The 25,429-nt window shown below is 28.6% G+C and overlaps 1 protein-coding gene and 1 pseudogene across 1 annotated transcript; one reads left to right on the top strand and one right to left on the bottom strand.

Moving 5' to 3' along the window:
* Window positions 1-2,064: 2,064 nt before the first annotated feature.
* Window positions 2,065-3,735, bottom strand: LOC108450961 (uncharacterized; annotated as a pseudogene).
* A 173-nt stretch (window positions 3,736-3,908) lies between these two features.
* Window positions 3,909-7,094, top strand: LOC108453511 (probable inactive poly [ADP-ribose] polymerase SRO3). The gene is made up of 4 exons (XM_017751647.2): window positions 3,909-5,222; window positions 5,543-5,781; window positions 5,875-5,999; window positions 6,637-7,094. Exons 1-4 carry the CDS (start codon window positions 4,240-4,242, stop codon window positions 6,736-6,738), a joined length of 1,449 nt encoding a protein of 482 aa, XP_017607136.1. The 5' UTR covers window positions 3,909-4,239; the 3' UTR covers window positions 6,739-7,094.
* The last annotated feature ends 18,335 nt before the right edge of the window (window positions 7,095-25,429 follow it).

The following is a 25,429-nucleotide window of genomic DNA, read 5'->3' as shown; positions in this document are numbered from 1 at the left end:
AAGTCTAAGATGCAAATATTACTACGTGTGAGTTTAACATAGGTGTATTGTAATGAGTTGCTAAATATGCTCTGCAAGTTATAATTGTAATGATTGATTTATTAAAACATTAAATATATAAGTGTTATTCATATACAAACCTTAAAAAACCCTTAAAATTTTTATTAGATATAAATCAAGTTGAGTTTAAAAATAGATATAGTGATAAATTTAATATTTAATATTTAATATTTATATTTTTATTAATTTAATTTTAAAAAATCAAATTTGACTGTTAACTTTTTAAAAAGGTTAAGTTAATTTTCTTTAAAAGAAATAGAAATTAAAACATTAATTTTTTAACAATATTGACATGATAACTTTCTTAGTAGTCAACGTACATTTCTGTTGATATACCACTATTTAACTCATATGCCACATGAACAAATAATTTAAGATTTATATATTATATAAATCCATTATTTAGAACTACCATCTCTATGAATAATAAATTAACCTTTTAAAGACAATTCTTTAATGAAACCTTCAAAACTTTTCTCTTCTTTCTCCAAATCGTTTACTTCTTCTCTTTTTGTTTTAGCTGTTCGTCTTTTTCTCTCTCCCATTAACCTTTTCTTTCTCCCTTCTTTTTATTCACTTTATGTGTCTTCTCTCTTTTTTAGTTTGTAAAATCTATTTTATGGGTATTTTTATTGTCTTCACAAGTTGTGATGGACGGATGACGCTGCATGTTATCTTTAAAACTCCACTGGCCTCCATCAGTTTCTCTTGAAAAGTGGGTGGCTCTTCGTCGGCTTGTTAATCTATTTCTGTTTTGAGCGTATTTCAGGATAATAAATTATTCCACGAGTTGATTTGGACTTCTTCTATCTTAAGTTTTATATATATATTTTTTGTTTTCCATTGTTTAATAATTCTTCATTTTTTAAAAGTTTTTGTTTACTCTTATATCACGTATTTTAGTCTTGTTTATACATGTAGTATTGCTTTTGCAAGTGATTTTATAGATAATTTTGTCACCGTCCTCTCCAGTTTGGTGGATCCTTGGTTCTTTTGCCAATTTTTGCTTGTCACTTTGGACAATTCAAAGCCGATTTTCTTATCGTATTAAGTGCTTACAATCAATTCAGATATGTCATGCTTGATTTATGACAGAGCCAATTGTCAATATGTCATAATATTCTATTAATGTTGAGGCTGAAACCTTTATTGTATCAATAGAGTTTATCCTTTATCGCCTACGACTGATTTTTTTCCCGAATTGTATGGATTCATTCATGGAATGAATTAACAAATTTCTCTTTTTAAAAAATAATTTAAAAATCATAAATATTCAAAGAATAAATTTTTTTTAAATATATATATATATATATATAAATTTCGTAAAAGTTGGAAGAATACAACATAAACTACGTGTGAATTACCTTATAGGTTATTATGTTTCATGGAAACAGATCCATCATGCTTGTCTGAATTTTATACGTCAACAATATACTTCTATTAGTATATTAGAACATCTGGGAAGTAATAGCTTTGCGTAATTGTTTATACTATTGAAATGATAATAAAAAGAAATTTAGGCCTGAAATAATAACAACAAATTACTTAGTAAGAAACGAGAGGATTTGTGCTCATGAAATTTCATTTACACTCTGTTTAAATGTAAAATCATTTTGGTTTGCTTGTTGGATCTTTATGGGGTGAAAATTTAGATATCGTGAAATCACGTTGAATATGTTTTTTTTTATTTGGGAGTGAATGTCGGGTATGGAAGTATTTAAATCCTGTTTGTTAATTATTTTTTAGGTACTAAAAGAGTCGGAGTAAAATTTCTATGCTCTAGCATGATTATTCTAGTAGCTCAATTGCAGTCAACCATTGGTTTATGATTAATCTAGTTTTTTTGCTGTTCAACAGGGCTATAACCATGAAACTTGATGCAATGGACATATGTGTTAATGTTAGTTCTAGCATATATTTTTTATGAGGTAGCAAATGTGAAAATATTTTCTTTTATGTTTCATACATGTCATGTTAGCTAAAATGGGTGGGATTGTTTAAATATTATCCACTTGGCTTCTCAGTTTATTGGTTAACATTTTAACCTCCATTATTGGTGTTAGGACACAACATGATGAAGTTGTGATTATCTTCATACCCATTAAAGGCACCAAAACTTGAAAATTACTCTTCTTGCTTCATCTCTTTGCCAAAACTGATATGGGTAAAGCTAACATCAAATGAACTGCAGCTTGGCGCACTCGCAAACATGAGAAAATAATTTTCTTTATTGGTAACACTGCATGTAATTCACCAAAGTCTCCAAAGTGTGAATAATAGAATAATTAGTAGCTAAAGTAGTGTTGTCATTATTCAAAACATTAGATTGAAATGATGACATTGGCTTAAAGGTCGTGAAAGATTTGGTTGGAGTGTGATAAGTAATTCAGTCTTTATATAGAGATGATAAAGATTGAAATGAAACAGATGGAGTGTGATGAGAAGATGGTAATGGTGGTGATTTTTTCTAGGATTGAGAAGTCATATTCATGGATAGAGTTTCTTCTAACGCTTGGTGTTCCAGTAGTTCTTGATATCATTGTTAGTCCTTCCTAATAATTAAGTAACTATTATTGGCCATAAATCACGTGGCGTTGAACTATTAAGATCCTATATTTGCTCTATATTTGTGAATTATTTAAGTCTATATAAATAGCCACTGATATAATGTTATGAAGAATATCAGTAGTCATAATTTTGTTGTTCGAACCATATCAATCTTTTACAATTGCTTTTAATATTACTCAGTTACTGTGTTTAAAGGAGATGTTACAAGCACATATTTATTTATGTAATTTAAATTGTATTTAACCATCAATAACTATTACTATATTTATGAGAATTAATCTATTTAATTTAAATAAAAATAAAATTATGTCAAAATTATTTTGAACAAGAAGAGGATGTTTTAGAAAACCTATCAAATATCATAAAAATATTTTACATAAAATTATCCAAAAAAAATCACATTTTTAACAATTAAGTTATTTTTCAAAAATTATTTTATGTAAATTGTTTTTCATGAAGCAAAATGGACCCTTAGTTGAAGATGGGTGGGTATTTGCTTATGGCTGCTACAGGTTCTTCTTGTTCCGGTTGTTTAGGAAGTAGAAGACGGGTCAAGACATGGTGCTCCTTTCTCTTTGGCCGGAGCGCACTACAGTGCCTGGTGGCGGTTGGTAAAGGTGCTAGTGCCCTTTGATTCTTTGTGATTTTTTATTGGAATGGGCTTGGCCTTTGTTTACTTTTGTTTGGGCATGCTGGGCCTCTTTTTGGGCCCTTGATGACTTATACTACATGTATTAAGCTCTTTTCAATTATGAAACTAAAATTAATATATATTAATTTATGTTAAAAATATCGGCATTGTGACATCCAAAATGCGAATGCGAATGAAAGAAAATAAAAATTATGAAACGAAGATATATTTAAATTTAAAATTAAAAAAGTAAACACCATTTTAGATCATTGGTTGAGATTTCTTTGTTCACTTTAAGGATTAAAGTACAAACTTTAATAATATATTTTAAATAATAAATTATTTAAAAAGATAATATTTATTATTTTAAAACTTAATTCGGAGTATCTAAAAAATATTAATGAAATTATAGAATACTTAATTTGCAAGTTTGGAACACGGAATTGAAGGGAAGTTGAGAGTATAAAAGGCGGCATTTTGGGGCGTTGACCTATGTAAGGCATAAATTCATTTTTTTTTTCTTTTTAAATGTCTAATTTCTTTGGGCCGAAGAAAGAACAAAAAAAGTCCGAATCCAACATCTGACGTGGCAAAGATAAGTAAACGAAGAGAAAAGCTACTTAGCCAACAAGTTTGTTGTTTAATAATCATCGCTCTCATCTCGAACGAACGTTTGTTGCGGGCCCCACAAATCCGTAACCGCCTCAAATCGAATTATCTAAAACACCCCTTATTCATTTCCAGCAACGCCGCCTTAACGGTCATTAATATGTAGACCTGCTTTTGTAATTTCACATAAAACCCTAATCTTAATCTTTCACGGAATTTTCATGCTTTGAGCGCCTTTATATAAGGCGGGTTTTGTTTCAATCTCTTCCGATTCTACAGGCTGTCTGTTTGTTTGAATCCTGAAGAATTTCTTCAGTTCCTTTTGGTTTTTAATTTATTGTTTATAGTTCCAAGAAATCTCAACAGCGACGATGACCATGAATCTGGTGGAATACGCTGGCGTTAGGGTTCCTCCTAGTGCACCGGCATCGTTTTCCTCCTCTAAAGGTACGTGTAAACGCGGCGGCAGCGTCCGATCTGGTTTCTGCAAACGAGATTTCTCGCAGAACAACGCGAATTTCGGACGGAGCGCGGTTCCTTTGCGGTTCATGTACTTTCGTAATGATTCATGGGTTAATTTCTCGGCCGATGTAGTAGAAACGCTCCGAGCCGGTTTCTTGGAGCGGAAACCGATTATCGAGACGTCGATTGACGGTTCGAAGTATATATTTGATTTCAAGAGGATGCTGCAGATCGAGTACTCGACAGGTAATTGCCGGTCAATTTCTTGGATAGACGAAAGTGGCAAGTGTTTTTTCCCTAGCGATTTTTTTAGCGAAGAAGAATTTATTCAATCAGAATGTAGTGAGTGGGATGATAATACTAGCTGTAATTATAAAAATAAGAATTGTAATTGCAATCCTAAGATTGAGATAGAAGTTAAGATTGATCGACCTTCATCGAAGAGAAAGAGGGAGGAGGAGCCTGAAGTGAGCTCCTCTTGCAAAGCCGCGGGGAATGATGCGGTCAAATGTCAGCGTTTGGAGGAGGGAGGAGATGCTAAATGGCCTAATACGATACGGTTAAATGCAACAGATATGACGTCTATGCTCGTGAAGGATAATTTCTTGAAAGGAATTGCGAAAGTTGATACTGGAGCTTTGGTTACTTCAATTCATCAATGTAAGCGAGAAACGCATTTGGACAAAGCTCGTCACGAAGTTTTTCAAAAGCAGAATGAGATTACTAAGGCTGCCAGGGGCACTTCAAATATGGTTTATGCATGGTTTGGGGCTTCCGCCAAGCGTGTGGAGAGTGTGCTGGCCCATGGGTTTGGGTTACCTAGTAAGCTTCCCGCGGCTGATGCTTATGGGATTGGCATTTATTTATCTCCCGTAGGCTTGCCACACTTGAGGTAAAATCTTCGTTTGCTACTATTAGTAAGTTAGTTTTACCTCAGGGACTAAGGCTGTTACCCTATTAGATTACTATTGGATTTGAGATTGAAGTCGCTCAAGCCTAGTTGGTGCAAGGGGAAATTCTGGCTTGGGCAGTTCTCTAGCTGAAACTAGAACTAGAAGTGATTTAGTATCATATATTTATGTAATATGTATACCAGGTTTTCTCAGTTTTTGATTGGTTTCATTACTCCTTGTTACGTTGTTTCTTTTCTGGTAATTTTTACTGTCACGCTGTCATTTTTGTATCTGTTTAATGTTGGGTTAATGGTTGCAGTGCAAAGCTTGCTGATGTTGATGGTAATGGTCTAAAACATCTTATTCTGTGCCGGGTGATATTGGGAAATGTCGAAAAAGTAGAAGCCGGATCAGAACAGTATCTCCCATCTAGTGTAGATTTTGACACTGGTTCTGATGATCCCAAGAACCCGAAGTGGTATGTGGTATGGTCAAATATTGCAAACATGCATATTCTTCCCGAGTCTGTTGTGAGTTTCAGACCTAGTAACATGCAAGGTAAGCTTTTCTTCTTTCCTTGGTACCCTTTTTCTTGTTTCCTTGTATATTTTAGAAGTTGACGTTTTGTATGTTTGTATGGTTCTCTTGTAGGTCAAGCTCCACTGAGGGCAGTTGCGGGTGTTAAGTATTCCCTTGAAAAATTATTTTCGAAGATTAAGAGCTCTCTACCTCCTGGCAATGTCCAAGAAATATTGATGATATACAGCACATATAGGGTAAGTAGGTTGCTTGTCAATTAGATTAGGTTGGACAAAACTATATCTTGTGGAATCATATTGAATATTTGACTATACGTTCCGTACCTTGCTAAAAAATCGGTCCCTGTTTACCAATCATACATTGTCTAACCAAATCCAATTCTCACTCGATATGTTCCTCAAAAAATCCGATTGGTGTGGATTCTTCCCCCAACTAGCGAAGAGATGGGGCGATTGCCACATATGAAATTGAGCACAATTTTGCGAAGAAATAGCCCACTTGCCTCTCGGGAAGAGATGTTAAACATGCTCAATATCATTTGATTGAATAATTGACCCACTTCCTTGCTGTTTGAAGAAACCCTCCGCTTCAATTGGTATTTTTTCACGAAAAGCGAACATGAGATAATAAATCTAGTCTTTCACTCAGATTTCGAATAGCTGTCTTGAGTTCAAGTTGATTATGTTTCGCCTCTTAGTCGGAGAAAGACGATCAGATAATTCCCAATCATTGTCCTTGCGGATTGAATCATCTATATAATATACAAAAAGGAACTCCAGATATATCTTGTTGCTTGGAATGGAAGTCGCATTCTAAAATCTAAGCATGTTTTGATCTTTTTTTTTTTTTTTTTTGCCCAATTGTTTACCACAGGCTGGAATGATGGCCAAGGATGCTTTTATAAAGAAACTACGGCAGGTTGCTGGGGATGAGGTCCTGAGATCCGCTATTCAGGATATCAATGCTTCTGGATGATTTGGAAGTTTTGGAATTGTTTGGGTTACCTATTTATTTGCCTATGCTGTTTGAGAGAGGGAAATGCCAAATGTAATTGTTACCTCACAACTAGCTTAGGAAAGCAAATGCCTAGACCACTAAAACGACAGAAGTCATTCTTAGTTTTTTATTGATCGGGGGATTTAGGGTTTCTCTTTGTTTTAAACCACAGAATGTGTGGCAATCATGATTTAAGTAGTTATAAAGTTCTCACAATTTCTGTCTCTCAATTTTTCATTTTCCTTTCTCACTATAGATTTTATTTTGTGGAAGTTCACTGTTAATTTTATTAAAGCTGGCAAGCTTAGCATATACACTCTTATAAATCTCTGAAAGGCATGTTTCTCTTCACTTTTTTAACATTATTACTTACCCTTAGACAGTTTCTCACCGATATCCATGGGTTCTTTTTGCTCTCGAAGCGTCATCTAATTATTTGTATTTTGTTGGCTTTTAGTGTTAGGTGAATCTATAGTAGTCCTTTGGGTTTAACATGCTTGCTTGTCATCAAGTAATGGCCTTTGATTACTTCCGATGTAACTTACTTTATTTTGCAATTGTGCTTGTCACCTTGCTCTTGTTTTAATTTATGTTTCTTAGTTCTATTTTGTCCATTTGGTTTTTTTTCATGGAATTGGAAACTGTTTCGAAAGAATTGGGGAAAGAACCCTAATCGATTGAATTTAAGAGGAAATTAGGGATTTGGTAGAATTGAGGAAAGGAGACATTCAGTCAACAGACGAGAAGGAAAGGCCAACACCGGGCGATGGGTCGTCTATTGGCAGTGGGCCAATTGAAAGGGTTACTAACAAGAAGACCAATCCAAGATGGACTCCGGAAATCGAATGCTGATGGCTAATGGGCCGAGATGACACTAGCCCAATGCTTGTATCCAACACTAGTCATTTTATTTTCTATTATGCCAGCTGTGTAAAAAAATAATGCTCTGGTACAGTTTGTTACAACAGGTACGTCAATGTCTTTAACAACGATTCAAATTTTAGGTGGTCAAAATATCATTTCAGAAAGTTAAAGTGGTCAGTTGATTGGTTCTCAACAGTTTCTCCTCTGTCTCACATATCTAATTGTTCACTTAGAGGCGTCAATTTTAGGTTTTGAAGTCTATTCAATTTAGTGTAACTTGTACCATTTAATTCCTATCTCAAAAATTAACTATGCAACACTTCCATCATCTAACTACCATAAAATTTATTTACCACCCATCATTAACACACGAACATTAATCAAATATATGTTCAAATGATTCATTAAAGAAAGTATAAAAAGCAAGGTTAAGAAAATTTTAAGGACTCTTGATGGAGCTTTTATAGAAGATGACAACAACAACAATTAAGAAGAAAGTATGACTAAAGTTAAGATTTTTACACTTTTAAGAGTTAACAAAGCTTAACTGTATTAAAGGTTTTAATAGAAATCAAAATACAAAATAATATTTTTGCATCTAAGTGTAAAGAAATAAAATCTACAGTAAAAACCCTAGAAAACTACCAACTACAACTATCAAGCTGAGAAAGGTAAAGAACTAAAACCTAAAAATGGAGAAGAGAATAAAAACTAAGCTAGAATGGTGATAAAAGATGGCTCCTTTAAGTTTGACAACAAAAGCATTTTTAATACAACTAAGATTCAAGGTTGTGGGTATTAAAGGATGATGATTCAAAGTGATTGCTTGGAGGTGATTAAGGTTCTCCAAGACACTCTATCAGCAGCATCGAGTTCTTCTTTGATCAGGTGTATTTAGAAACTTTTGATGCATGTCGGGCACTGGTGTTTACGACATGTCTCAAAGGAGGATAACCAATGCTAACCATATAGTTAAAATGGCCTCAGGTGGGAAAGAAGGCTTATAGGTATTCGTTTATCCTCCTAGGGAGATGCTAGTAACCCTTTATCTGATAAAGTAAGTGGTGTTTTTGCTCAGTTTAATATAATTTAATTCAACTGTTTTGTTTCTTTTCACCAAAAAAAAATTAACCCTAAATTTTGACAAAAATGCCCTTAAAGTGTATGGGTTAACTTGTGTTTGTGTTGGACAAAAAACTACCATTGTAATATGTAATGACCCAAAATCCGTGGGGACCGGAAAAGTACATTATCGGGCCTCCGTCTTAGTGAAACGGGTTCGTAAATAATTATTAGGAATAATTATAAGTCTATTTATATGTCTAATTAGATTTTACTTAGGTGAAACTAATTTAATTTAGAGTAATTAGTAAAAGGACTAGATTGAGTAAAGGTTAAAAGTTTAATTCTAAAACAATAAAAGAATTAAACCATTTGTAATAATTGAGGCGGCAAAATGGATAGAAAAATCTAAGATTTTTCTTAGATTTTATTAATTATTATTGTTAATATTAATAATATTATTATTGTTATTATTTGATTTAAAATTTTGTTATTAGATTATAAATAAATTAAAATTTGTGCCAAATGTATGATGATAGAAGTGTACATGTGTGATATGTGTATTTATACACATGTAAATATATATATATATATATATATATATATTTGTATATTTTCTTAAATAATAAGTAAAAGATATTTATATATTAATAATTATTAAATTGATATTATATTATGAAATAAGACAAGTGCATAATTATTATTGGTACATGTGTAAAATATATATAATTTCTTATATAATAAGTAAATGATAATAATTAAATTATAAGATTTTTTAATAATAAATAAATTGAATAATGACAATTGTAATAAAAATATTGGTACATTTGTTATAAAATAATTTGTTTACTTAATATTAAAGTAATATAAAATAACTAAAAGAAATAAGAAAATAGAATAAAAGAAAATAAAAGAAAGAAGAACAGAAAAGAACAAAGAACAAAACGAAAACAGGGGAAGAAAAAGGGAAAGAAAAAGAAGAAGGAAAATTGGGATTTTAAAGCTTCAAGTTTAATTGATAAGCTAAATTTAGCCATTTTCTCTTAATTTTGATGTTTTAGAAGCTTGAAAACAAAGTTTTGTTGAAATTAAATTAAGGTTTGGAAGTTCTTAGGTTTTTAAGCATGGGTTATGTTGAACAAAAAGAAGAATCAGGGATTTAATTGAATGAATTTTAAGTTAGAATTGAAAAAGGGATTAAATTGTAAAAGAAGCTATAAGTTTTGTGTTTTAGGAAATTAAATTGAAAGAAATTTTAAATTAGAGTTTTATAATGAACATTAGATTGTTAGGGTGAATATAGAAGGAAATTGGGTAGAAATGACGTATAAATTAAGTTAAACAAATAAAATAGTTAATTAGGATTAAATTGAAATTAGGAATAAATTGAATAAAAATTCAATTAATTATTAAATTAATGTTGTAATTAATAATGTAAATTGTTATTATTATTTTCGTAGCTAACAAGGAAAACAAGGCATCGGCATCCAAAGAAAAAGAAAAGATAGTTGAGGAGTAAGCGCATATTCCGGGTTTGTATTACTATAACTCAAACTATTTATTAACTGTTATATTGAATTTGTAGTCATGGGACATTTAAGATAAGGTAAGTAATAATATTTGAAATTAAGTAAGAATATGTGTGAATATTGAATTATATGTGAATTGAGATAATAGATGTTTTGAATTGATTGAATATTTGAAATTGTTGTGGAAATGAATTCGAAATTGGAAAAGTAAAATAATACCTTATTAACTTGTCGGACTAGATTGGACACAAATGGCATGCCGTAGGATTGTGATGTGATGAGGAGATTTGTAGCTCGGCCGAGAAGATGATTCTGTTATTATATGCTTCGGTTTAATCGAAGAGGCATTTAATGCCTTATTGGTGTATTAGGGAGGATATAATATACTGGTGTGTTTGGGAGGCTATATTATACTAGTGTGTTATGGAGGATTTATATTATTCCGGGTGTGTTTGGATTGGATATTCTGGTGTGTTTGGGTGGAATCCGTATATCTATCAGAGTCCGAGCCTTGTTAATAGGATAAATAATTGCAATGAAAATTTGAAAATGAGATTGATTGATTTGGCACTACTGAAAGTGCGAGAAAGAATGTATGAATTAAATTATGAATCGAATTAGTATGAAAATAAAATAAAATATGAATTTAAGATTTATGAAGTGATATATAATTATGTATAATTAGTTTAAATGATTTATAAAGCTTATGGTTGATGTTGTAATTTATTAATGTTAAATAGTTTGGTTTTATAGTAATACCACTGAGTATGAAATACTCAGTGTACGGTTGTTTCCGTGCGTAGGTCATTAGAGTTCAAGATCCAATTTAGCATCCAGAAAGATCCCGACTCCAACAAGAAAATTTTGGTGATGTATTTCTTCTTTTTGTTTAAGTGGCATGTACTAAGTGGTTGTACATGAGTCATGTATATATATATATACATATATGTTAAATGATCTTGTTGTAATTAGATAGTTATGAAATTTTGGATGATAAGTAAATTTAAAGTTATAAAATAGTAAATTTGGTATTAAATTTGAAATGAAATGAAAGATATGAATTAGTTACTTATATGTTAACACTTTAAAATTTAAGTAATAAATCAATGGATTAAGATTTAAGCATGATCAAGTAGTGTTTAATATGTAAAATTCTTTGGTTGAAACATTGGTATTGGTTTGTTTTTTGTTTGAATTTGCATAGGATTTTAAGTAAAAATAAGCAGAAATACTGTCAAAATTTTTGTAAAAAAAATACGAAAAATTTCCGGAATACTCAAACAAGTCTTTTTCTACTTTTAATCCATGTTTTGGGCTTCGAGAGTCCAATATAGAGACTTAATTATTAAATTATACTATGAATGTTATATTAATTATGAATTATTAGTAAGTTGTCTGATATGTCCGATAATGCCTCGTAACCCTGTTCTGGCGACGGTTTGGGGTTAGAGGGTGTTACATAATAATTTTCATCCTATCAAACATCGGTGTCGCGACACCTAAGATTTGGTGTCGTAATACCCTCGACAGTGGCACAATCTTGGCTTTAGAGGGTCTTGATGTCATGACATTGAGTAGTTGGCGTCATGAAATCTTCGACAGTGGCCCTAACTCCTTCACTTCAACAAGCAGCAATGATATTGCAACCTTGGAGACTTGGTGTCATGACACAAAACCCTTGGTATCATAACATCCTCGACAGATTACTCCAAGGTTCTCATTGAAGTATTGCTTCCTTAAGGTGATGAAGGCTCAGTGTCTCGACATCCTAGCATCAATGTCATAACACCAATGCTAGGTGCAGTTCTGCTCAATGTTTGGTCGTGGTCATCTTCCTACACAAACTAAAACACACCATTAGATTTCCAATGGCACCATTTTATCAATTTGGGTCTCAAAAGGACTAAAATTAAATAAAAACAATCATTAATACTAAAAAAATAAAAATCAATGAAAAGCATAGAAAATACTCGTAAATTGCTTGATAACAAACCCATCAATTGTTCTAGAGAGCCTAATTTGACGTATCAAATTACAACAAATTATCACTAATAATTCCTAAAACAAATAGCAAATAATATATGGTTACAAAAATTTTTACTCATAAAAGTATTTTTTTTTTTAGTTATTATAACATTGTCACATTTAAAGGAAACTTTCACTCCAACTTTTCCTAATAATCCAACAAAAACCAATTTGGTTCTAACTTTAGAAATATGAAGCACCTCGCTTAGGCTAAAGTTTTTCTAGATGTAAAGTTGAACAAAATCTTGCCTTTTCTAAGTAGATTTGTAGTTTCCAAAGTATCTAAGATAGATAACATCTTCTCATTTTTCCACTTGAGAGTAGGACGTAAAGATATTTTAATTGCCACAAATGTGTCTAGTGGCACCACTGTCTAGTACCTACTCTTTCATATTAGTCACAATATTGACATGAGAAATGAAAATAAAAAATTGTATCATCTATTTCAACCAAATTGATGATTGGCTTAACAATATTATCATTTCTTCATTCTTCGTTTTTGCACAATGTTATATAATGACTCAGTTTATCATCACAATTAGATAGTGGAATAATGAGCATAGTTGATGAATAAAAATCAAATAGGTTTCGAAGAAAGAAAGGTGATGTACATTATCCTCTTAAGTATCAAGTTTTTCCTAGCCAGCACCGTTCCTAGACCTACGCTTTCATGCTATCACACTTATTCCCAACAATCAATTTTGAGATTATCACCAATGCAAAAAATATATACTTGTCATAAATCATGTTTAACATAAATTCAACTTACAAATATATAAGCATACAATTCAAAGTATTTTTGAAAATAAATATACTAAGCTTACATATTCATTCAAATCCGAAAACATGGCATATAAGAAATTTTCATCATAGTTGCGTTTAATACAATTTTAACAATTGAGTCAAATTATTAAACAAAATTCATGTTAAACCAATGTTCAATTTAATAATTTATTATTAAAACTTTAGTCTTTTAACTTGGGTTTGATCCAACTCATATTAAAAGTAAAATTAATATGAACTAAGTTATGAGTAAATTTACAGTAAGAATTTTACTTTATTAAAGTCTAATTTAAGGCTCACTAATTTTTCAATAATTATATATGAATTCACGCAACTTAAAATTATTTTGTCGTATAACATATTCTCTAGGATTCAACAAGCTGATCCCTTATAAAAAGGAGAGCTTTTAGGCCTAATGTGCAAATACACCCTTTCAGCTTAGCTCGTATTAACCTAATAAAGCATAATGACTTATAAAAAAGGTCTCAAGGTTTTCTGAAGGAATGTGTGATTTACTTCTTTTGAAATATCTCAAACTTTCCAACCTTTTCTACAAGCAGTTTAAGATTATTGAGATGCTTATGTCGAGGCTGTGTAAAGGAAGGGATAAGGGTTGTTCAAAGATTGTACTCATATTGTTATCAACTAAAATTTTGAATATAGATCTTTTGCCAGTCTTCCATCTCAATCAATAACGGTATTACTGATCTAATGAAGATTTTAACACCAATCTTAAGAACCCAAATTTGTATGTGGTATGATAAGAGAATACCACACTTGTATTCTTCCTTAACGTATTACGAATTTTAGATATTTTGGAGCCTCTTGATGATCTCAATTCAAAGTGTTGTTGGAATTAGTTCCTGTTGATACTGGGAATCAATAAAGAGGAAGGCTAGCAGCGGTGAAGAGAGCTTTTTCTTATCTGTTCTCTTTCTATAGAAGTGAGAAAGCTTTTATAGGAAAGGTTTGGGATACCACATGTACGCCTATTACTTGTGTATGGATCACCTTCTTGTCCCCTAGTGAAGGTGATGATGTAACCTTATAGGTTAGCAATGTCATCATATCGTAGGTTGACTTGACAAGCGATCATCGTTTCATCATAGTTGAAAGGCTCTATGAAAGATGTTGAGTGCCAATTAATCTTGCTTCTGACGAAAATGAATAGTAGCAGTTCCGTCCGACTATACCTTAAGAGAAAAAGATGGTAAGTTTTGCCTCGCATTGAAGTAGCTTACAGTTTGGGTAATTGAGTTATGAAGATTTAATTAAACAGCAAAACAAGCGTAGCATATTGGTGTATAAAAATCACGCACATGAGATATAAATTTAGTGGACACCAGCAATGAAGTCCACCAATTTGAAGACGTTCTTTTGTTTGCTTTGTGTTTTTGTCTTCTTTCACAGCACGTTTTACTTAATTATGGGGTAAAGTGAGATGAGAGGATTTGAATCATTGTTTTTGTAACTTTAAAGCACTATTTGAGCAGCTAAATTCAACTTTATTATGAAAATGACAATACATGTGTTGAATTTTTGGCTTCAGCCTTTATGGGACCAAAAATCATGCAGTTAAATGTACTAAGATCAAATCATGGATTGGCAGTGATGGTGGCCTGCTTTCTTTATGATTTCTGCCCCTCGATAGTTGGAGATGTTTTGTGGCCCTAACTCTGCCAGGGTTGAACTTCAGAATCCTTTTATATTTGAAGACAACCATAATTTATATATTTGTAATTTCATTACCATGTATGTATTTATTAAAAGGGTATTTATATTATACCATTTCTTTTACTTTATTTTGATAAAAATATGTTTTCATTTATGTACTTGATAAAGTTTTGAAGTTTTTCTTTTCAATAATATTTTTAAAATAAATTTTCAAGTAAAATAATTATTAATAACTTTCTTATGGTATTTTTAGAGTTAATTGCATTACACATCTTCCACACTATCACTTTTATTTTAAAATTGGTCCTTCAAATTTTAAATTATTCTAATTATATCTTTAAACTTTTGATTTATATCAATTAGGTCCTTCTATTATTAAAATCATTAATTTAACTGTTAAATAGCACATTTGATCTTATCTAACATAATTTAAAATGAAAATTTTAAGAAAAATGAATACTGTAAAATTGAATGTTTTAAAAATCTTAGTTTTGAAGTTTAAGGACCAATTTAAAATAAAGGTTATAATTTAAGGACGTCTTGCACAATTAACTTTATTTAAATTAATTTATATATATAATATTTTTAAGTTACTTTTATTATTTTAAATATAAAATATTTAAAATTTTATTATAAAATAAAAATTAAATCAATTCAAATTTAATTTTATATTTTATTTATAATAATTCAAACATCTCAATTCGAATCTAATAAAAGAAATTCTCACTCAAGAGTAGCAAACCAAAAGGTCAAGTTTGCTAAAGGCAAGGAAACTATATATGGTGGAAAATGATACAAGCTTTGATAAGCAGCTTTGTCACACCACACCTTTCCATCAATATCTTTGCAATCATATTCAACAAAAGATGGAAAGGAAATTTCATAAATCAACATCCTTGTCTTTTTTTTTAGTAAATAAAAGAAAGAGGTCACGATTTTATTACTAAGGTAAAAGTAAAGGTTGCAACAATTGTAACTTAATTTTTACATCTAGCTAACATTAATTGTTTGATCCAAATGAGTTATGTTTTGGGTTTATTGATGGAAACTTGAAATATCAATCTCCGCTAGGATATCTCCACCATACTATCAACTATTTTCACTAGTAAATCCCTTTAATCATGACAAAACAACTATCATATTTTATAGGATTTTATATTGTCACTTTGCTATCTTAACCAGGAAATAAGAAATGATTTATTTATAATTGTAGTGTCTTTACGTAACACTTCCTTCCATAATTGGGGTGCCTCCACTAACTCCCTTGAGATACTCATATAAATGTCCTATTGTCTAATTAAAGAGGACAAAACTTTCTTCTCATATCTTATTCTCTTTATCTCTTTGATATCCAACTTGAACAACAGTTAAGATTGAACCATTCCTTATCTTCACTGACTTCTTTCTCCTTTAAAAACTCTTGAAAATTTTTAACAAAAAAAAAAAAAAAACTAAAATGTTAAAGGTGTTAACAAAACTAAACATGTCAAGTTTAAATTTTTTTTATAAAATATACTAATAATGTTAATTGTCATGCTAAGATTTTCAAATTGAAGAAGTAAGAAGACTTTAAATTTTTTAAGTCTAAGAGCTAAATCTCAAACTTTATTTAAGTACAATGATTGGTTGCATATTTAACCAATTTTATTAAAGTGATATACAAAAATACAAGAGTTGTTACATTAAAAATAATCAACTTAGTTTTGATTTGCTCATTGATAAATATCAAAATTTCAACCTAATCCACTTTGTTTATATCTTATTCTTTTAGTCAATACCTAACATATATCCATGTTTGCTTTCTCTTATACAATAGATGAGATGTTCAAGTTTTCTCAATAAAGTACAAAAAGTACAATTAAAAATTTATTTGTTGTAATAACTAATAAGGGATTAGGAAAATTGAAAACATTCTATCCAACAATCCAACTACTTTTAACATGGTGTTTCAATAATTCTTTTTCTCAACTTGGAACTTTTAATTTCAAACCTTATATATTAAAAAATTCTTTAACAACATATAAAAAAATCAATTAAGTCACTGTCTTAATATTATATTTAATTAAGCTCCTAATGTTAATTAAAATAATTAATTATACCTCTCGTTAATAATTTTCGTCATTGACTATGTTGGCTGTCAAAATAAATTAACAAACCAACCAGATGGTGACTCATGGTGTCTTCTGGTTTAATCTAATATTTTCTTAAGAAAATCCAAAAAATCAATTAAGTCCTTGTATTAAATTTGCACCCAATTAAACCCCTATAGTTAACTAAAATAATCAATTAGGCCCCTCCATTAACGATTTTCATCATTGACAACGTTGACCGTTAAAATAAATTGATAGACCAATCAAATGATGATACGTTGCAGCTTCTAATTTAATCTAATATTTTTCCCATAAAATCACAAAAATCTTAAAAATAAAAATTTAGAAAAATATAAAAATATAAAATATTTAAATTGATATAAACTTATTAAAATTATAAAAATCATAAAAACAAAAAATCTAATAAATTATAAAAATTATAAAATTAATAAACTTATTTAAATATTTAAAATTTTAAAAAGTATTAGAATTCTAAAAATAATAAAATTGTAAAAATATTAAAATTGATATAAACTTATAAAATTATAAAAAAATCATAAAATCTGCAATTGGACCAGATTAGCTCGAAATCGGCAAGGTATAGGTTTGGGAAAGCCATTAGATTGGTTAACAAAGAATCGGGCATTTGAACCGAAATTTTAAATATTTTTATCAAACCAAAATTTCATTATCCAATTATTAGCTTATGTCAAAATGAAATATTCTAACCAAAATTTCCAAAACCGAACAGATGGTCCAACTGATCAGGTCATCAGTTTGCCAGTTCGACTGATCTATCCAATTAAATTAAATAAAACATTAAAAAAATAAAAAAATAGAAAAAAAATTGGTTCAACCATCCAATTCTTAGATCAAGTGGTTTAATAGCTTTCATTGAACCAATACCCTTGTCAATTTCAGTTTAATCGGTCCAACTGATTGGTTTGATCCATTCAAGTTTTTATGATTTTTTATATTTTTTATATGTTTATTAAATCTCAATACTTTTAATACTTTTTACAATATTTATGATTTTTACAGAAGTTTAATATGTTTTTACAAAAGTTTAAATATTTTAAATATGTATTATTAATTTTATAATTTAGAATTATTAGAATTTTATATTTTATAATATTTATAATTTTATATCAATTTTCATATATTTTATATTTAATAATTTTATAAATTTTATAACTTTCTGGTTTTTAAATTTTTTTATGGTTTTCTTATTTTTATGATTTTTCAGTTTTATAATTTTTAATATTTTTATAGAAAAATATTAGATTAAAACATAAGTTATCACGTATCATCATTTGATTGCTCTATTAATTTATTTTAATAGTCAACGTAGTCAATAACAATAACAGCTAATGGAAGGACTTAATTATTTTAATTAACAGCGGTGAATTAATATAGAAGTTTAATTTTTTTTTTTGCATGTTCTTAATTTTTGTCTTTTACATATAAGCCTAGTTTTAAACTATTTGACATTTTACCCAAAGAAACATAGTGAAAGTATTACGTGTCATGAATAAAAATGACTCTCATTACATGCGAAGAAAGAGAAAAAAGTGAAATATATTTTGAAAATCTGAGAAATAAAAAGTTTTAAAATTTATAAATATAATTTTAAAAATAAAATTAAAAATAATACTTTAAATATTAAATTTTCAAAAATATATAATATATTAAGAAAATGCTGAAAAAATAAACTAAAATTTATAGCTTTTAGAAACTATGAAATTTAAAATTTTAAGAATCTATAAAATAAAAATTGAAAATATTCTAAAATCTGTAAAAAAACTAAAAAATTCAAAGAAAAACAAACGCATCCACATAAATTATAAGAGTGCACATTTTATTGGGTAAAAACTAGGTTTCTCATCCATCAATCCTGTTTCGACCAAGATGATATTTAAATAATATTTTCTCAATAATGACGAATTTAGAAATTTACCTTACTTTAAATATTTGAAGAAAAATTCACTTTCACCCTTCCAACTATTTGTTGTTAAAAGTTTAATTTTTTAATAAACATAAAATAAATAAATTTTATAAAGCTAAAATTTTTGGAGAAGGAAAATTTACAAATTTAGGTAATTTTATATTATATATTTAAAAATTAATTTTAATTTGACATTTTAAAATTTTAAAATAAATACAAGTTTTTGAAAATTTTATTTGTTCGTAATTTTAAAAATATTTTATTTTGTGAGATTATAAATTTATAAAAACATGTAAAAATTCTATTTATTTTGAAAAGTTAAACTCAAAATTTTAATTTTCTAAAATTTTCAAACTTTAATCTTTTAAGAATTTCCAGATTTTCTTAAAATTATTTACATTTTTGGGATTTGTATCTGTAAAATAAAATAATCTTTTTTGCTGTGTTATTTAATTTTTTTAAAAAATTATTTCACATGCAACAAAGGTAGTAATATGTTAGCACTTTATCAGATTTATTTTATGTCTCATACTTTCATTAAGTTTGGAGTAATGTTGCTAACAACTTTTTGATTTAGTGGACACAATATTTTATATTGTGTCGTTAGAATTTGAGTTCAGTTCCTAACAATTATAAAAAGTATGGGATAATTTGTTAAATGGTTTAATATTAATGTACTTATCAATTGATTTTTTTTTGGTATTGGTTATGTTTATTTTGCGGTTTATATTCGAGGTTTGTGACGGTTTCTTTTAAGAATATTGTCTCTAAAGTTTAAAGACGTATCTCCTTTTGAGAGTGGAATGTGCTTTGCTACTACAACCAATACTTATTGGTAAACTTTTTAATTAATATGCTCGTACTTGTTATAATTCAAAAGTTTTTCGTCTAGAACAATTTCATTATAGATTTTGATTATACATGTTCTTTTTGACACAATGTCTAAAATTACCGATAGCCCCTCCCTGACCTGTAAATAGGAGGATAATGCGCTTCATGCACACGAATCCATATCTACATGCATTGGCAACATTGTCCATGCCAATCGAATTAAGACTTAATCAGCTAATTCAAAAGTTAAATTACATATTTATCTAAATTTAAATTGTAATGATCCTAAAATATCTTATGAATTTTTTTATTTTAAAATAAGAATCAAGGTTTTTTCAATTTTTAATTATTAAGATTTTCTCTCCATAAGTCTATTATGTTAGAATATAATGCAACTTGTAGCAGAGAACAATACATGAGATTTAATACTCAATTGGCTCCACTAGAAGTTGTGGCCAAAGAAAGAGCACAACATACAATGCCATCCTTCAATGTACCTTTCTAGAGATCATGGGAAAAGGAAATGTCCTAAAGAAATCAACAAATAAAAACAAATCTTGATTTGTAGTGCAAAAACACAACAATCATTGAATCATTTTGAATAATTAAAAAAAAAAAACTACTGAAAATATCGAAGAAATGATTCTAAGTTGAGCCAATAAATTTAGTTACATCCAATGTCAAGGAAGCTTTTTATGGTTTAATGATATATTTGGTCACTAATTTTTATATGTTTTGTCAGAATGATCCTAATTGTATTTTTTAATTTTTTTTTAGCTATCAACTTTTATTCTTTTTTCAAATTGCTTTTTTTTTAACAGATTTGATGAAAATATCGATAAAAAGTTAACGGAATAATATGAAATATTTTTAATGAGATGTAACTTATTATTTAGATAAACCAATAAAATAATTACATTTGAAAAATAATAAAATAAATAATTCATGAAGTTAAAAATAACTTTTAATTTAAAGAAAATAAACATAATTATCTAAAAGAAGTTTTAAAATGAATGCACACATTCAAGATTTTCGGTTTAATTTATTAATTATCTTTTGAAACCTCTCAGTAAACAAACATATGCCTTCATTTTGAAATATTTTTTTAGATAATTACGTTTATTTTCTTTAAATTAAGAGTTATGTTTTTAACGGTACTTTCATCATTATAATTTGAAAAGATTAGTTTTATGTATTAGAATGAAAAAATAACCATTTCTCTTATCTTCTTTCCTCTCATTTTTCTTCATTATTAAGTACACTTAATTTTTATTTTCTTTCACTTTTTCATTTCCTCCTTTCATCCTTCCACTTTTTCACCCAACCAAACACACTCTTAGTATGACTCTCCCCCAATCACATTTCCTACCGAAGGTAGAATATAAATTATTCAAAGGTGAAAAATACAAAGTACATAAAATATTCCTTACAACTAACAACTACTAGGTGTAGTAGTGAGGCATATATTGCATTCTCAATGAGAGAACACGGGTTCAAACTTTAAAACAACATTGTTGGAAGAGGTAACCAGAAACCCTAAGCATGAATTATAAAAATAATACTAAGTCTTTCTTACCACGCCAAAACCATATTATCACGTAAGATAATTATCACAATATACCCTTATTATTCTCAACTGCTTGCTTATTTGATTTATGAAGGATAAAAAACTTTTCTTTTAATTTATCTGAACAATATCTAAATAAAAACGAAGTATATTCGTATTAAAAATTTGTCAATCATATACAATACAATATGTCCGTGCAGTAAAAGAAATGCCAACATTAGTTCCAACACCCTGTAACATGGGCAGCTGCAATTCATATTACTCCCTCACAAAAATCTAAAGGGAGCAAAACATATACATTGCTTTAAATAATTTACCGATCCACATCAACAAGAGCAGCAAACATCATCATGTTAGTTTCAAATTGTCATGATGAATGGACAATAAGATGAGGTGAATTGGTGTTTAAAAAATTTAAAATAATAAGATTAAAAAAAATGACATAAAAGATTTAGAGAGTAATTTGACCTAATTACCTATGTTCACTACTTTAGCTTACCACACTAAGGATTTCCTAAATTCACTAATTTGAAACCTTTTAAGGACAAGATTTAACCTTTACAACACTATGTTTCCAATTAGACAAGATAGAGCCACTTACCCTTAAGACTTCTACCCAAAACCTTAAGTAATCTCTTACAACTTTAAAAAATACAATTGAGAATGAATAAGCAAATCTAGAAGGTAGGTATAGAATGATAAAGCTATCGCAATTACAAAACAACACTTGAAAGAATAAATAATAGTTGTAACCCACAAGTGTTTACAAGTGAAAATAAGAATAACAATGTGAAATGATTGGATTTTTGTTCTTAATCTTTGTAAGCTTGTTTATTGTCTTTATTTGAGTGTCATTGATTCATATTTATATATTTTTATTGATTTTAGGTCATTTGAAGTCATTGAAGAGAATTTCTAACCATTGGGAGCATTAACTTTTCGTATTTAATACAGTTTGTAAGTCTTTGTCTCGAGAAATAGGAAAGATGTCTTGAGACATTGACGTAAAAATATAATTATTAAAATAGAATATCTCGAGACAGCATGAATGGTACAATCCACTTGAAAAACAGTAAAAGATATGCTAATATCAATTCTCACCTATAGCACACCATAGCTTGTACATTGATAGCTATTTAATTTAAGAGCAAATGTTTAAATCCATTAAATTATGCATATGATTTATAAAGTGATTTTATTGATTTATAAAAACTATTGATATATTGTTACAAGTGGATTTAAGGTTTAACAAGTGCATTATAATTAATAGTAAAAAAATTATATAAATAAATATGACATTTGTCACATCCACAACTTACTTGAGGAGTGTGAAAAATTTAACAATATATCAAATAATTAAAAAACATATTAATTAAATAATAAAAAAATCAAACTGCCTTATGAAATATTTACGAAAAATACAAGACAAGCACTGACAAGAAGTAAGAGTTTGATTAAAGAAGAAACATAAAATGGTGTAAAATATTTACTAAGGATAAAATACATGATTTAAGTGGTCCTCCATATTGTTATTATTATTGGATATTAGCTTTTAATAAGGAGACATTTTATAGTGCTAGGAGAAGCATATATCCATCATTTTCGTTTTTGAAGGTTTTTGCCTTCACTTTCCTTTATAATTGTGAATGCGATCAATGAATCAAATATTTGTTCCTTTTTGTGCCAAACTCAATTATGATGACAATTCAACTTTTATTACATGTGATTTTTCTAGAAATAACATCCCGCTTAGGCTTTTTTTTTTCTTTATTTCTTTCTTTCTTTAAAATGATTTGAAGATCTAATGTCCAAATTTGTATATATAATAGAGGTGAATCTTGTGTTGTAAAAAGAAGATGGGTTTGCAGGACTCTTCTAGAAAATATGTTACTGTTTAGTGAAATAAAAATTATTATTAATATTAATATTCGAATCTTAAAATTATTAAATATTATTTTTAATGAGGATTGCATAAAATGCTTACATTAAACTCGAGTTAATAAAAAACATGTAACGATTGAGCCTTAATTCATTTGGCACTTATTGTAACAACTAGAAAAACATTGGTTGAAGCATGCTTAAGAACGTGAAAGAGATAATGAGCATGAGCGAAGCCAAAATTATTGATAAGCAAATGAATGTTTATATAAAATATACATGAAGGATCTACTTTGAATGAAGTATTTTAAAATTTGGATAATTTTATCACTAAAATTTAGAAAAAATAAAATAAAATAAGTGAAATGCTCAATTTGTATTAGATATTATAATTATTTAACTTTTTGTACTTAATTAAAATTTAAATACTATTTATATTTAGATATTGGAATTATTAAATTTTATATTTATCAAATTAATATTTAAATACTACTTTGTATTACTTTACCTAAATTAAACTAAATTTGTCATTAAAATTTATAAAATATTATAAAATAAATCAAATTAAAATTTTTGAAAAACTTTGAGGGAAAACATAAATTTATCCAGTTTTTAACATTAAATATAATTTATCCATTATTTTAATACATACATTATCATCATTTATGTGTGTAGTTCTTTTATTAATTTATAATCATAGAATTTTTGTGTTTGTATGATTATGGCCATCTCATTTTCTTAAAAAAATACTATAAAATAAATGATAAATTCATTAAAAATGTTAGAATAATACTCCTAATTAAATCTTTTATAATTATATATTAATTTAATTACTAAATTCAGATTGTGAATTTTACCATCTCTATATATAATTAATATTTAAAATAATAATAATAATAATAATGATTAGCCCAACAGAAGATGATAAGATCTCCCCCACCAAGATTTAAACATATCAGAGAAGTAGGAAATGAATATTTTTAATGAAAAACTCCATAATTAACTCCGCTTTATTAATGAATAAAGGTTCAGTATCCAATGCTTATCCAATTAGCACATCAGTTTATGTTTGTGTGAACTTCTTCTTCTAACCCAAATGAATAAAAATAGAAGTTTTAGGTTCTCCATTGAAACTTGTTTATTTTATTGAATGTAATGATGGTCAAATGGCATTGATTCCACTTCCACCATGGTCAAGGACTAACTTTGATTTCAACTTTTTAAATATTGATTATTTATAACTATCCTCTAAATATTAAACATAATTTAAGATTTACCAAAATTAAATACAAATATCAAGATTCAAGATTTTATTAATAATTTAAAAAATGAATTTAATAATTTTTAAAAACAAACTATTTATTCATAAATCTAGGCAATTTTGAAACAAAATTCAAGTATTAAAATTTTTAAATCAAATAAAATTTAAAAACATATATATTATTGTAACTAATCCATTCAAATTTGATTTGATTTTGTCTATTTTAGTTCATGAACATCTTTATTTAAATAAAAAATTTAAATATTGTATTATTTTGAATCAAGAATGAAGTTAGTTTAAGTTCACATGATTATAATTTGATAACAAGACAAAATGGAAAATATGTTTTGAGCACAAAAGAAAAAGAGGAACTACTTTAGAGCACTAGGAAAGTGAAGAAGTTCGAGATTATAAGGTTCGTTGTGGGTGATGGTTCTAGTGGAAAGTTGGTATCTTATAAGGACACACTGATGGAATAAACCATTGGCAAACATGACTCGCAACTTTTAGAAGATGAAGAGGAACTTATTGAAACGGATTTTGAAGGTGATGAACCCATACCAAATAATGACATAGCTGATGAAGAAGGTGCAATTCATATCATTTTGTCCAAAGAGGAACGGAAACTCATTCGCAGTCGGTGAAGAAATATGCTAATTGTTAAAGTGTTTAGGAAAACCACTGGGTATCAGTACCTTATATTCCAGTTAAGACAATTATGGAAGCCTAAAGGGGATCTAGAGTTGATTGATTTGGGCTATGATTTTTTCCTTGCTAAACTTGAGAATGATTAGGATTACAAACAAGTTATCAAGGGAGGTCTTTGGTTCATCGGAGAAAGACTCCTTGCTATGCGAAAATTGGCTCCAAACTTTAGAGCCTAAGAGGTATTGTTTAACTCTGTTGCAGTGTGGGTGAGGATACTTGAACTTCTCAATGAATACTATGATCCAAATATTCTCACAAAGATTGGTAGGAGTTTGGGAAGTCTATTGTGGATCAACAACTTTACCATGTCAAGTGAGAGGGGTAAGTTCACTATATTATGCATGCAAGTTGATATGAACAAACCACTGAGAAAACCATTCATGATGGAAGGAAGGAAGCAAGACATCACTTACGAGGGAATTGATGCTTTGTGTTCTTGACGTGGCTTGGTAG

The sequence above is a fragment of the Gossypium arboreum genome, chromosome 5 (assembly GCF_025698485.1).
Source record: "Gossypium arboreum isolate Shixiya-1 chromosome 5, ASM2569848v2, whole genome shotgun sequence".
Taxonomy (NCBI): domain Eukaryota; kingdom Viridiplantae; phylum Streptophyta; class Magnoliopsida; order Malvales; family Malvaceae; genus Gossypium; species Gossypium arboreum.
This window is presented reverse-complemented; position numbering and strand designations above follow the sequence as displayed.